This window comes from Schistosoma mansoni (genome assembly GCF_000237925.1).
Source record: "Schistosoma mansoni, WGS project CABG00000000 data, chromosome 1 unplaced supercontig 0071, strain Puerto Rico, whole genome shotgun sequence".
Lineage (NCBI taxonomy): Eukaryota > Metazoa > Platyhelminthes > Trematoda > Strigeidida > Schistosomatidae > Schistosoma > Schistosoma mansoni.
In genome coordinates, this window is record NW_017385989.1 from 46,799 (window position 1) to 60,356 (window position 13,558).

At 36.5% G+C, this 13,558-nt stretch overlaps 1 protein-coding gene across 1 annotated transcript; it reads left to right on the plus strand.

Annotated features, from left to right (window-relative positions):
• Positions 1-11,522: 11,522 nt before the first annotated feature.
• On the plus strand, positions 11,523-11,910 carry Smp_164550 (hypothetical protein; the record flags this gene model as incomplete). The annotated part of the gene is made up of 2 exons (XM_018791796.1): positions 11,523-11,547; positions 11,717-11,910. 2 exons carry the CDS (start codon positions 11,523-11,525, stop codon positions 11,908-11,910), a joined length of 219 nt encoding a protein of 72 aa, XP_018645023.1.
• Positions 11,911-13,558: the final 1,648 nt, after the last annotated feature.

Here is a 13,558-nt window from a genome sequence, read left to right on the forward strand (position 1 = left end):
ATGATTAAATGATCCTTCACAACAAAGGAGGATAGGATCACTATGAATGATATCCAATCTTATGCACCCGCGAATGATAGCAACGACAACAATAAAAACCAGTTCTACTCGAGGTTGCAATCAATCATAGTGAAGTGCTCAGGAAAAGACCTCTCCATCCTGATGGGAGACCTTAACGCCGAATTCGGGACGGACAACACAGAGAATCAAGATATCATGAGACGACATGGACTGACTGGAAGAAACGAATTTGACTGATGACGGATTCACAAATTTGTGTGCATTCAACAAAAGGTAGCACAATATTCCCCCTCAAATGCATACACAATGCTACATGGGTGTCACCGGATCACGACACACAGAAACAGATCGATCATATTTGGATCACTAAAATATTCACAAGGTCAATGGAAGAAGTAAGAACCAGGAGAGAAGTTAACATAACTTCATATCACCATCGACCTGATAGTTATCAAGAAGAGATCTGATGCTAAAGAAGCATTCGACAGTTGAGGAAACAGTGTTGCAAAGGTTCATTACAGACTTCCTTCAAAATACTGACAAACTCAACCAATTCAAGACAGTGCTCAACCACAGATTGAGAGCTTTACAAGATCCACTCACTGAAGAAGAAACCACAATGGAAGATGATTGGAGAAGGAGAAGCTTATGAAACGTAGAAGTAGTGAGTAGCTGAGAAGATCTTAAACATCACCCAGAATTCATATGATGGACTACGCTACGAAGTTGTGTATAGAGGACAGTTGACTGATGCATTTCACTAAGGACCGGCGTCCGATAAGGCTGATTACACTTTCTCTCTCTCCTTTCCCTTTCTTCTGTTGGCTTACTGGATTATGAAGATATTCACATGTTAGAAGATATACGAAATACATTGTACAACTTTGATGCAACTAGACGATTTAAAATAGACAATTATCAATTAATTTATTTTTGAATCTTCATAAACACCTCACAGTGTAGTTTAATGAAGACTCATGTCAAACCGTGATTGCTTTAATTTAAAGCTAATCAAAGTCAAAATAGATGAAAAGAAAAACAATCACTCCATTCCAAACCGTTACTTTATCTTCAGTAGATTTTCAAAACTGATCTGAAATCAAATTCCTTCGGGTATAAAAAAGTTGGCAACAGATTCGGTTATCAACATCAACACTAAACGTGGCACATAATTTCATTCGGCTGACAAGCCTTAACGTCCTGTAACCCACTACCAGCAACGAATTAATTACTGAAGGCAATACTTTCAGTGATTCACTCAGGATAAATACATGCTCATAAACGCTGATCAGTCGCAGCTTTTCTTATAAAAAAATGAAATAATGTTTGTTCATATATGTAAGGATAATTTATTTAGCGCCTGTAACGATTTACCTATCTCTTTATTATTCTTTCCTCCGTTAAATAGTATCCTAGCGATCACGTGTAATAGGTTTTGATAGAACTATTATTTGACTTATTTTTACGTTATCTGTATTCATTCTGGTTGGTTGTATCATAGGGATTGAAGTGTTTTTCGTTTATTCAAACTTTGTATCGCAGATTCTTGCTAAACTACTTGGTCTGTTTAGATTTTTTGCCAGAACGATGAATGTTTCGTGGAGAAGATTTTTAGCTCAGGTGGATGATTTTGGTGGAGTATTGTTCTTTGAGCTGAATGGTTTGGTCGTGGGGCTTTCATCATCCTTCCGAACGACATCATCAGCACAAACCCGAAGTTTGTGCTGACCAAACCATTCAGCTCAAAGAAGAAAACTCCATCAAAATCTTCCCCACCATCTCAATACCTCATATATTTGTTAACAAGATTATGCGGCAGATTCAATAAAAGTTAGGATCTATTTTGATAGATTTAATATTAAATGAATATAAACTAATTACTTAATATGATGGATAGTGGCTATTAGTGGAATCCAGGACCAGCATTTCGTCCTATTTGGGACTCGTCAGTTGAATTTAAATGCATCTCGAAGTTGATGTCCACTCTGGGACTCGAACCTAGTACTTTTCGCTTCAAACGCCATCACATTATCCACTCAGCTACTGAGTCCTGATAGCCACTTGCTTGTACAATGGGGATGAAGTTTAAATTCACTTAGTATTATTTGTTTGAATCTTCCCATTGATGTTTAGGAATGTGATTGATCAGTCTCTTATTGGCATATGTGCATATATGCTAGCCACTATTCATCTTTGCTTATAACACTTATTAAGGCTATATTGAGGCAATACGCACAGTATGTACATATGCCAATAAGAGACTGTCCACTTGCAATCCTAAACATCGATGGGAAGGTTCAAACAAATAATACCAAGTGAATTTCATTACTTACTTTCGCCTATTACTCCCAATGGAGCATAGGCCGCCGACCAGCATTCTCCAACTCACTCACTCTGTCCCTTGGCCTTCCTTTCTAGTTCTATCCAACTTTTGTTCATTCTTCTCGTGTATGTCTCCAAATCCTTGGCATAATGTGCTAGAAAAGTGAATTCGATTACTTGATAGTTTTGGTTGAATCATTAAATTCAATATTCATCATTTATTAAATATTATAATCCAAATTAATTGTCATTTTATCATAGTTTAAAACCAGAACAATAAACTTTATTATAAAAAAATAATAATAACAATATTATCATGAATATATAAATGAAATCAGTAGGTCAATTCAAATTTGGCTAAGTATATAATTTAAATTTTTGGCGGGAATTCAATTTTAAATTTTTGACCTCAAATGATTAATTTTGGCAAATTTTCAGGTTTCATAGAAACCTATATACAATCACGCTTTTTAGTAAATTTGTCAGCGTGATTTGAAAAATTACAAAAAGTTTAATTTTTTCATTAAATTAGATTGTTTCAATCAGTAATATAAAATAAGTAAACTATTTAAATAAATAAATAAACACACGTCCTCGTCGTGCCTCCTGGATTAATGGAACTGTTTCCATGATCTAACGTGAGCGGTTAATCATGGGTGGTGGAGATCGACCTAATCAACCACTCTACTAATATTCCCCCCCAAAAAAACGATTACGAATCCTACAAAGAATCATTGCATAACTATTGAGGGTTCAAAAGAGTGGTAAAATAAAAAAAATGAGTCTGTCCAAATAAAAACAAAAAGACAAAAAAAGGGTTCTGTGTAAGTGTTATGTAATGGTTCTGCGTAAGCAGTGCAGAAACAGTTATCCCACCCCGGTAGTTGTGCCATGCTTCGATGTAGCACTCTTCTCCGGAAGGGCCTACTAGGCTTCACTATTCTATATGGCTGGAAGGGGTAATGAAAGAATATAAGCAATTTGACTTATATTGTAATGTAAATAGATTAATGTGACAACTTTAAACTGATTCTAATGTCTATAAAATAGTGAAATTTTACTTGTTTGCTGAATGATAAAAAGCATTCAAGCAAAAGATCATTGATACCTTCACATGCCCTGGTAAGATCGAGGGTGGGAAGAGTCAGCTCTTCGTCTACAAATGCTCTCACATGGTCACGTGCATATATTCACTGCCAGCGAAGTCCTAGTCAATGCTTTCTCGGCATTACTGTTGTTTACAAAATTGATAGGACGAAAAGTGAATGCCTGGTGCTTTAACCGGGTTGGTGGATATGGTGGACCCACCTAGGGGAGTTGGAAAACCCTGATTCCAAACCAACGGTGTACATGAACTCTAGGATCCTGATTGAACAAATGGCGTATGAATCAATCGTTGGTCACCGGTTACCGTGGGACTGCATCTCCTTACGTCACTCCACTGTCTTGTTGTTCAGACCATTGGGTCGAAGGCTTCGGGTTTGGCGCTTTGAGAAAACCACCTATTTCAATTTGGGCACCGGGGCAGTATCACGGCTCACATACAAGTCAAGTGAGTTGTGTGACGCATATCTATTTCGTGCCCCTTCGTACCAATAATTATGCGTTCAAATAAATAAGTAAATCCTTAAAACTTGCAACTAGATACACTATAGATGAAATATTCAATCGATTGACCAGTAAACCCACTCAACACTGGGAAACAGTATCTATATACTTTATTTTGGTGAAGTTTCGTTTTCTGAGCCAGAGAGAGCAAAATCCCAGTAAAATTATCCACTTTAAGGGAGAAATCTATACCATCTCATAAACTTTATGCTTAAAATTTGTATTTAACAGATGAAAAGTATTACTAAGAAGTGATATCTCACAAAGTTTAAATTAAATGACCTTTCAGATTCTTACTAGAATTGTGATGATAAAGATTAATCAACTGAAAGCCACTTTTTTTATTACCAAGATGTAGTACTTAATGTGTTTATTAAAATAAAAGTGATCATACAAAGCAGTGACTCAAAGTATAATCAATTAACTCCATCCCTTCTTAAAACCAATGCGAATGAAGACTAGTTTCTTAAAAAGAGGGAACCGATATGACCAATGGTATTCATTGATTTATCTTACATAAGTTCGCTACGTTTTTCTAAAGTCATCCGTTTCCATAAGTGGTAGCTGTCTTACGCTCGACTCGGTAGAACTCCACTGGTCATGGTTTCTTAGTAGAACTCCGAGGCAACTTTCACCTATGGAATAACGAATAAACACTACTGAGGAGTCCATGCTGAGCAGAAACGGCTGTTCACTGCTCGCTAGGTTTAAGTAGTCTTCTATGACTAGTTTGTGATACAAACTATGGAATTTAGTAACCTCTACAACACTCTATTATGAACATTTTCTTGTTATCGATCTGTTTCGAAAACGTGATTAGTGAACGAGAACACAAGTGGAGACAATCGAATATATTTCAACACATAATTACAGGACACCTTAATAAAACCTGAGAACCATTCAATTCTCGTTCTCTTTCTTTGATCTTCTTAGCCTTCTACCTCCAGGAATTTCACTTTCAATTGACAATATATACTACTTATATCTGTCGACATCAGTAGCAAACACCACACTATTGAGTAATTTATGTATTATCTTGAAAATTTGTTAACTCATATGTTGTAATGATGTTTCAACAAATCTTGTCTCTACTTTTAACGTTTATAATTAATTTTATTTCTGAATTGTAATAATGGTAGAATGAACGTTGATTACAAATAGGTAGAATTCAATAGCTTTCTGGAAGTAGATTGGGCACATCTTTAGGAAATCCCCCGATTGCGTCACAAGACAAGCCCTCAAATGGAATACTGAACGCCAAAGGAGAAGAGGAAGACCAAAAAACACATTACGCCGAGAAATAGAGACAGACATGAGAAGAATGAATGCTGGTCGGCGGCCTATGCTCCATTGGGAGTAACAGGCGTAAGTAAGTAAGTAAGCAATAGCTTTCTAGTTGTCTTCTATTTAATGCACTAGATCTTAACCCATGAAATCAAACTCATCATATACCCAAAAACGTCATTCAAATTTATAAACTTTTAACATAAATCCAGTAAAAACGATTAGTAACTAAGCTAAAATTTAAATTTACCCTCTACAACTGTAAAACAGTTGCTAAGATATTTAGTCCGTAATTGCAAATCTGCCTTGTTTTTTGTTCAATTTGTATTAGACAATGATCTTTTTTTCTTACAACAGTCTTACGGCTGTCGTTTTTTATATATATATCTAAATAGTCATTTGATATATAATATCTAGTTCAGGTGATTCAGTTTATACTACATATTACGAATATACTGAACGGTTACCAGGTTTTTCAACCCCCTTTTCTATATATCGAAGCTTAACAACCATTCGTCATTTCTGCCCTAATCTATTGAATACCCTTTTCTAAAATGTTTCACTAGTTTCATGTGATAAGTTAGTTAGAAGAAAGAAAACATTCAAAAAAAGGGTGTTGAACAATGTCCTATAAATGGAACAAAATGTTAACGTCGTCGACCAACGTGTTTTTGTCGCCATGGTTTTATTTTGTTTTTCAAAAAAAAATTTTTTACCGAAATTAATCTCAAAAGAAAATTTACGTAAGATAAAGTTAATTGAAAGTTTTTTTGTTGTTGAGATAATGTAAATTGTCTGAAATACTTTACCACGTAATTTTTTGGTAATTTTCAAAATATACAACAACAAAAGATTGAATTATATTGTCGGGAACGAGAACATAAGTGGGGACAATCAAATGTATTTGGAAGGGGTTTTTGTGGAGATTTCAGTATTTTCATAGTCGATATCATGAGTCAATTGAAGATAGACCACCATGGAAAACCTGGAAGCACTGGATGGCCATTTCGTCCTATTGTGGGACTCCTCAGCAGTGCGCATCCACGATCTCGCCTCGCAAGATTTGAACCAAGGAGTTGCCAGTCTCGCGCCAGAGCAGTTAACTGATAGACCACTGAGCCGGCTGGCATCCAACGGTGTTATTGTATTTGAATACAAAATTACAGAATTACATTTTAAGAAATCTGAGAACCATACTGTAAATACTTCATTTACGAAATGTCAATCAATCGTCTCAGACTTCATTGTTCTTTCGTTTCCCCACTAATCATTCTCTGTTCTCGTTTTATGAGATCAGGCAGATTACGTTGCTGGAAAGTGTGAGCTTTTGCATTATACTAACTGTCAGAAATAGTGGTCTTCATTTATTTTAAGAAAGGATTAACAACGAGGTGACAATTGAGATGGTCTTTTTCAAGGAATATTGAACTCTAAACCCTGCTTTGTTCAGTTGCACATTAACATCCTACATTCTAATTCTCTTAAATACCGAAATATTGTTTTTGTGACTTAACTAGTCTCCTTAATTTATTCGGTTGATCAGGCTTTACTCTAATATACAGTAACGTTTATATGCATAGATGAAAATATTAAATCAAGACAGTTTATGCGTCAGTGATAACGGTGAAAATGATTGGAGAAACAAACATAGTAGGTAAAATGTACAAATGAAGAGTGTGATGACATCTGCAAGATTTTGATAAGAATAATAAAGGCCTGAACCAATGGTTCATAATGAGAAGTAGATCAAATATTTGTAAAAAAGAGATTGGAATAGCATGTGATAAAAATTCTTAAATTTACATAATAAGAAGTGTTCATACAATGAGATGGTGAAGAATATATTCTAAAAAGAGGGTAAAGAAAAACAAACGAACAAAAGTATGGAAAATAAATAGCAAGTCAAATCGTTTACTAATTCTCATAAGTGCAAGGAAGAGATAAAGTCCGAACAAATTTCCAATGAATACCCATTCCCAGGAACGAAGGTGACTGATGCTCAGTAACTCGTTGGCTCGATTGTTGATTTGTACTCGACCGTGGCTGCTACCTTGAAGTGTTGATCGGGATTGCTTATCGTGATGACCCAACCGAGCTATATTGGCTGAAACATATGTTCCTGTAGGTTCCACCATGCCAGGCAGGTCGATTGGAGAACGGTAAGGCTAAAAGCAGCAAGTCAAGGTCTGAGGGCGAAGTCATACGTCTGATTGTAGAGGGCTGTGACAGCATTAAGGTGTTTCCCTTGGACAACCAACATCTGCAGCGATGCTGCCTTCCCGCAAGGAAGGGAGCGGTTAGAAAAGGTCCCCCTAAAAAAGTCACACCTTACCTCACAGAAGTCCGTCTCCGGTGGTAAGGCCTTTAGAAGAATGGGGCTAACACGTCAAAACCTCCCACAGAAAGGCCGTGCGTGATCGGCCTCAAGCAGCTGTCCATTGGACTCTGCGGTCACGCTCCCAGGTCGTTAAGACCAGCACTAATCCAAACTCCTTTCCAGGTTCTTCAAGAAGTACGTCTCCACGGTGTGAACAGTCGGGAAGTGATATTAGCCCTCATATCCGTAACAGCACACAAAACCAAGTTGGTCAAATTCAAATCCTTGCCATACCCCATAATTCTCTTATTTCTACGACTAACACTTCTCACGTCCCTTTATCACCTCGCACCGCTAATGCAAACAATTAGAGTACTCGAAACGTTATTCCTGGTCGCCTAAAACCACGCTCTTAACTGCATGTAGAAGCTTTTAACGCTCGAACACTGTGTCGAATAGGACAACAGGCTTCTTTAGCTAGGACTTTGAAATCTCGCACCATCGATGTGTGCTGCGTCTCAGAAATGCGCAAACAAGATTCGAGTAGTGTCATTCATTTGACCTCACCAAAAGAACCAACTTGATTCACACTTCGTGTATCAGGAAGCATTGATTTTGCTTTCCATGGCCTTGATGGCGTAGATAAAGCATTGAGTCCTAGGACAGAACTAGCCCTCTTAGATTGGATCTCAGTAGACAGTTGCTTGTGCAATATCCGACTAAACGAAACGGTAAGGACTCGAAAAGATAGGGACACTCGCCGTCGCCTCTTCGTTGTCTCTGCCTACTGTCCCACTGATTGCAGCTCAGATGAAGTAAAAGATGGGTTTTACATAAAGCTTTCCAACCTTCTCCGAAAAGCTAGGCGCTCTGATGTAGTAATAGTGGCTGGTGACTTCAATGCTCAAGTAGGCAAATTAAGCGGAAGGAAAAGACACCTAGGTGGATCTTATGATGTCGTAGCTGAAAGAATAGACAATTGCGACCGTCTGTTGCAGCCATGCTCAGATAACCGTCTGCTTCTAGTAAATACTAACTTTTAGCACAAAGAAAAACATTTTTTGACATGGCGACTCCCGAATTCGTCCCAACGTTGGACCCAATTAGATCACATCGCTATCAGCCACCGATGGAGGGGCTCGATAGGAGACTGTTGCTCATTTTGGAGCACATGCTTAGATTCAGATAATGCTATGGTGCGAACGCGAACTTTTCTATGTCTTACTGGATGTAGGAAAGACGCTGCAAGGAAGCCTCTTAGAATTCTACTAAATGATAGCCAAGCTAAGAATATATTTTACAAACAACTAGAAAAGCAGTCAGGTAGCCATGTAAGTAGTGCCCACCCCGAGGCAGCGTGGAATGCCATCCGAAAAGCTATGGAAACAGCAGTGATATCCGCTAGTACGGTAAACCCTAAGGTTAAGGAGAAACATTGAATCTCAGCAGCATCTACCGCACTGATAGATGCTCGAAAACTCATGCCATATGGCTCTGAACATGACGAAGAGAGGAGTCAATTTAAGCGCAGGCTGACAACAAGTCTATTTAATGATCGCGGACAGTGGTCAGCAGCGAAAGCAAGAGAGATGAAAGAGGCAGCGGCAATTGGCAACAACAGAGGAATCAGTTTAACTGATGTAGTGTCTAAAATATTAGATTCAATAACATTTCAACACCTAACTAAAGCTCGCGAAGAGCAGACTAGAGAAAACCAGGCGGTTTTCGACCTGGACGTGGTTGTATAGACCAGATATTCACACTACGTCATGACCTAGAACACAGACACACATTCATACGTCCCACATTCGTAGTATTTCTCGACCTGAAGGCGGTATTTGACTCTGTTAATCGTGAGGTTCTGTGGCAGTTTTTATCACTGAAAGAAGTACATTGACCTTATACAGGCTCTCTGCTTGAACACAACTGGCCGAGTGAGAGCTTATGGCGAACTGTCATCAGAATTGATTACCTCAAATGGAGTTCTTCAGGGCTGTCCACTCTTTCCATTCTCGTTTAACTTTGTCGTTGACGTGCTCTTAGAGATAACACTTTCCTCATCTACATTTCCAGGAGTTGAACTTTTACTGGGAGATTCATTTGTTGAATTAGAATATGCCTATGATATAGTTCTATTTGGTGAAGACGCTGACAAAATGCAGTCTTCTGACCACTATAAGCAACAATGCAAGCATATTTGGGATGAAATTCTCCCCCTCGAAATACAAAATGTTACTTCAGGATAGGGTTGCATCGGCACCTGAACTAATGATAGGGAGTTAAGTAGTTGAGTGTGTTGACCGCTTCACTTATCTTGGGAGTCTCATCAGCTCTTGTGGTCTGGTATGTGGCGAAATCTCAGCAACTTGCCAACTTGCGCCATTTATGGTGTAGGCGAGATATCCGTCTAGCAACCAAATGACGGGTTTACTGAGCAGCATTTCGTTCCGTAGTACTTAATGGGTGCGAAACATGGCCGGTAAGGTTACTAGTATTCAATCAAAGGTGTCTTCAAAGCGTTGCTCGTATATCCTGTAACCACTGAGTAAGTAATACAGTTGTTGTGAAGTAGGTATCAGTGAAGGATGGCAAATCGATTGATGAAATAGTGAAATTTCATCGGTTGGGATGGCTGGGACATGTGTTACATATTTCCAACCATCGACTGTCCCGACGTGCAATGTTTTATGGTGTAGGATTAGATTGGAAGAAAGCTAGGGGCGGCCAGACCAAAACGTTGCACAAATCCATAAAGTTACTGACAAGTGGACTGAACCATGTTGGTAGGTGTAGACTACCTGGTTGGGATCCGAGAGATGATAGCAACCGTTGGTTGAAGAGGTTGGATGACATGGCTCAAAATCGTTTGCAGCGGCGAGGGTGAATCCACTTTTTGTGTTCTACCAAATTCTAATCTTCTGAATTCTTCATGTCCCTTTCTTCGTCTTTCCAAATTTATTTCACTGGATTATACTCCTTGAATAACATCTTCAAACCCTTATCATTTCGATTACTGCTTATACTTCTACTATTTCTACCACTATGGTATTTGAATCGACAACTGCATCTCTGTACTAGTGTGGTGTTGCTACTCGAACTGATATACGTTTGTACGAAGTTCTACATTATGACTAACTGATTGACTGACTGACTCCAAATTCAGCCCTATCCATAAGAGTATATGTATTCGTAAATACATATCGATGTCACAGCACTAGGAAACATATCCGTTAATTGAGAAACCACCAACTGTTGAAGAGAAACTGACTGATAGGATGAAGCTGCAAATAAAACCTCATCTTCAATGCTTCAGTCACTCTATCCCGTACTACAGCATTGGATATATCTCACTTGAATTGTTTCTATTAGGATCAGTTTCATAATTCCAGGATTATTCATCGTTATATCTTCGAATTTTTCCAAAAAAAAATTTACAAAATTCATTCATACTATGGTCAATAATTCCAGGTCATTAAAATACAAAACCTGGTTTTCAAATACGAATGTCACCAAATGTATCATAACTCAGAATCATTGTATCTATCCACAATTTAGTTGGTTAACTAAATGATATAGGGGGGTACCATGGATAGATAGATGATTAGGTATAATTGTCTCTCACTCTCTCTCACTCTCACTCTTTCTCTCTGTAACAGAACATCCCATATGTGCATACTTACATATGAGATTGAAAACATGCATAATCAAAATGTGTCGGTTTATTTATGTGATTAGTTGACAAACAACAAATTAACGGATAAGTAAATCCATTTTGGAATCATTCACTTTGAACCAATGAAATATGGTTTATTACGGTAAACTTTATTATGATAATACAAATAATAATAATGATAATAATAATCACAATTGAAATAGTATATAAAGTGTAGATGTTGCTAAGATAAGGCTTATTAACCATTCATAATATACATAGAATAATGCAACTATTCATTGTATTCACGATTCTATTATGGTTTATACATATAACACAACAGGTAACCATCTCACGTAGACAATATCCTCAACAAATACAATTTGCATCAATACCTAACCAAGTAGAACAAGGGAATAAACAATTTATTGAAGGAGGAGTAGGAGTAGCAGGAGAAGAACAACAACAAGAAGAACAAGAACAAGGAACACATCGTTCTAAACGTTTATCAGATAATCAACAATTAAGTACAACATATCGTAATCCATTTGCTGCATTTTTAAAACGTAAACGTCATTCTAAATCAACTGATTCACGTTTATCTATAAAAAAGGATTTAACTAGTGCAGATTCAAAGTGTGGTTTAATGTGTCATTTACTTTGTCGTCCCGGTTGTTCAAAAATTTGTTATTCATCTTGTACTTAATTGTAACCAAAAGGAATCCAAAAAAAGTTTTTTTTAGTCATTTCACATTGTTTGCTTATATATTCAATAATCAATTCAATGGCTACAATGAAATTTCTAGTCATTTGTTTAAATTATTTACATTTTAATTTAATACATGACAACCAACAATATCTTGTACTTATACTTATGAACATTATTCTTGTCATTTTTATCATGTTTATAATTAGTAACTATGATAGTTACTGTAATATAAGTAATACTTTTCTTCCTAATACCACCACTACCACCATCATCATCCTCAGCATCCTCATCCTCATTATTATTATTATTATTATTATTAATGTAATGTCAATAGACATGAAACAAGATACATATCAATTATACCTTAATGTTCTTTCATCTATGCCTGTAATTAATTATTATATTATTGAACAAAATAAAAAAAATTTTTACAATGGAAAAAAAATAGTTGCCATGCTTGTTTATTGATTTATTTATTTTTTTTGTAAAAGGAAAATATTTTCCTTTACTCCAGTCTAGTTAAAGTAGTTTAATAGATTGTTAACATTTTCTTCAGATATGATCACTATAGTGACAGTGGGTACGTTGAAATGATGACTTAGAATAAAAGGTAAGTGAGAAGAATAAGTCAATAAATAGGTTTATATATTCAATAAGTGTTTATTTAAATCTTAAATCATAAAATGTACAAAATCATTAAAAGGTAATTTCATTCTATTATTTGAAGAATAAATAGTTTTAGGGTTTTATGAAATCAAAACAGCTGTGAATCGACTGATCGATGATCTTTCATACTGATCCAGGCATATCCATCTGACGAGTCCCAAATAGTACGAAATGTGCGTTCTAGATTCCAATGCTAGCTAGTATCCATTTTTGATTATAAAACTTATGACTTGAAGCAATATCAAGGCAATCCGCATAAGATGCATATATACCAACAAGTGACTGATCAGCTGTAGTCCTAAATAACAATGGGAAGATACAAATAAACAACATCAAGTGAATTTAATACAGTAACTTAGTTGAAATGTTTAAGCATTAAGGAAAGGTAATGAAAACTAACTGGAGGGAAGCAATAGGATATCTTACTTGTCGTATTCAGTATAATGATACTTATAGTGTACTTTGTCGGTTCTTAATAGTCTTTTTTGTTCCAATTTGTCTCTAATGAATCTCCAGGAATTGTTGTATGCTCAAATAACAAAACTGGGTTTTTCTGGTGTCATACGTTGTTGCTAGTTCAATTCTAAATTGTTGTTTCGTTTTTCATACAACTTTTTGATGACGATATGTCTATATGTTATATCGAGATGATTGTTCACAGATGAAATAAAGATATGTAACGAAGTCATTTCAATGACTGGTAGCTTATTACGAGAAGCATTTGAAAGAGTATAGAATTGACATTACCATGCATGTAATAGTCCATTTTATTATTGAAGGTAATCATTAGGTATTAATGTGAAGGATGAAGTAAACTTTGAGATGGTCGAGAAGATTTGTAGCTCAGGTGGGTGATTTTGATGTAGGTTTGTTCTCTGAGCTTTCTTACAATCGACAATATTTGGAGTTACATTCCTAAAGGTTAGTGGAGTTAAACTGTCTACCGAAACTGAAACTGGGAAATTTCCATAAAAATAAT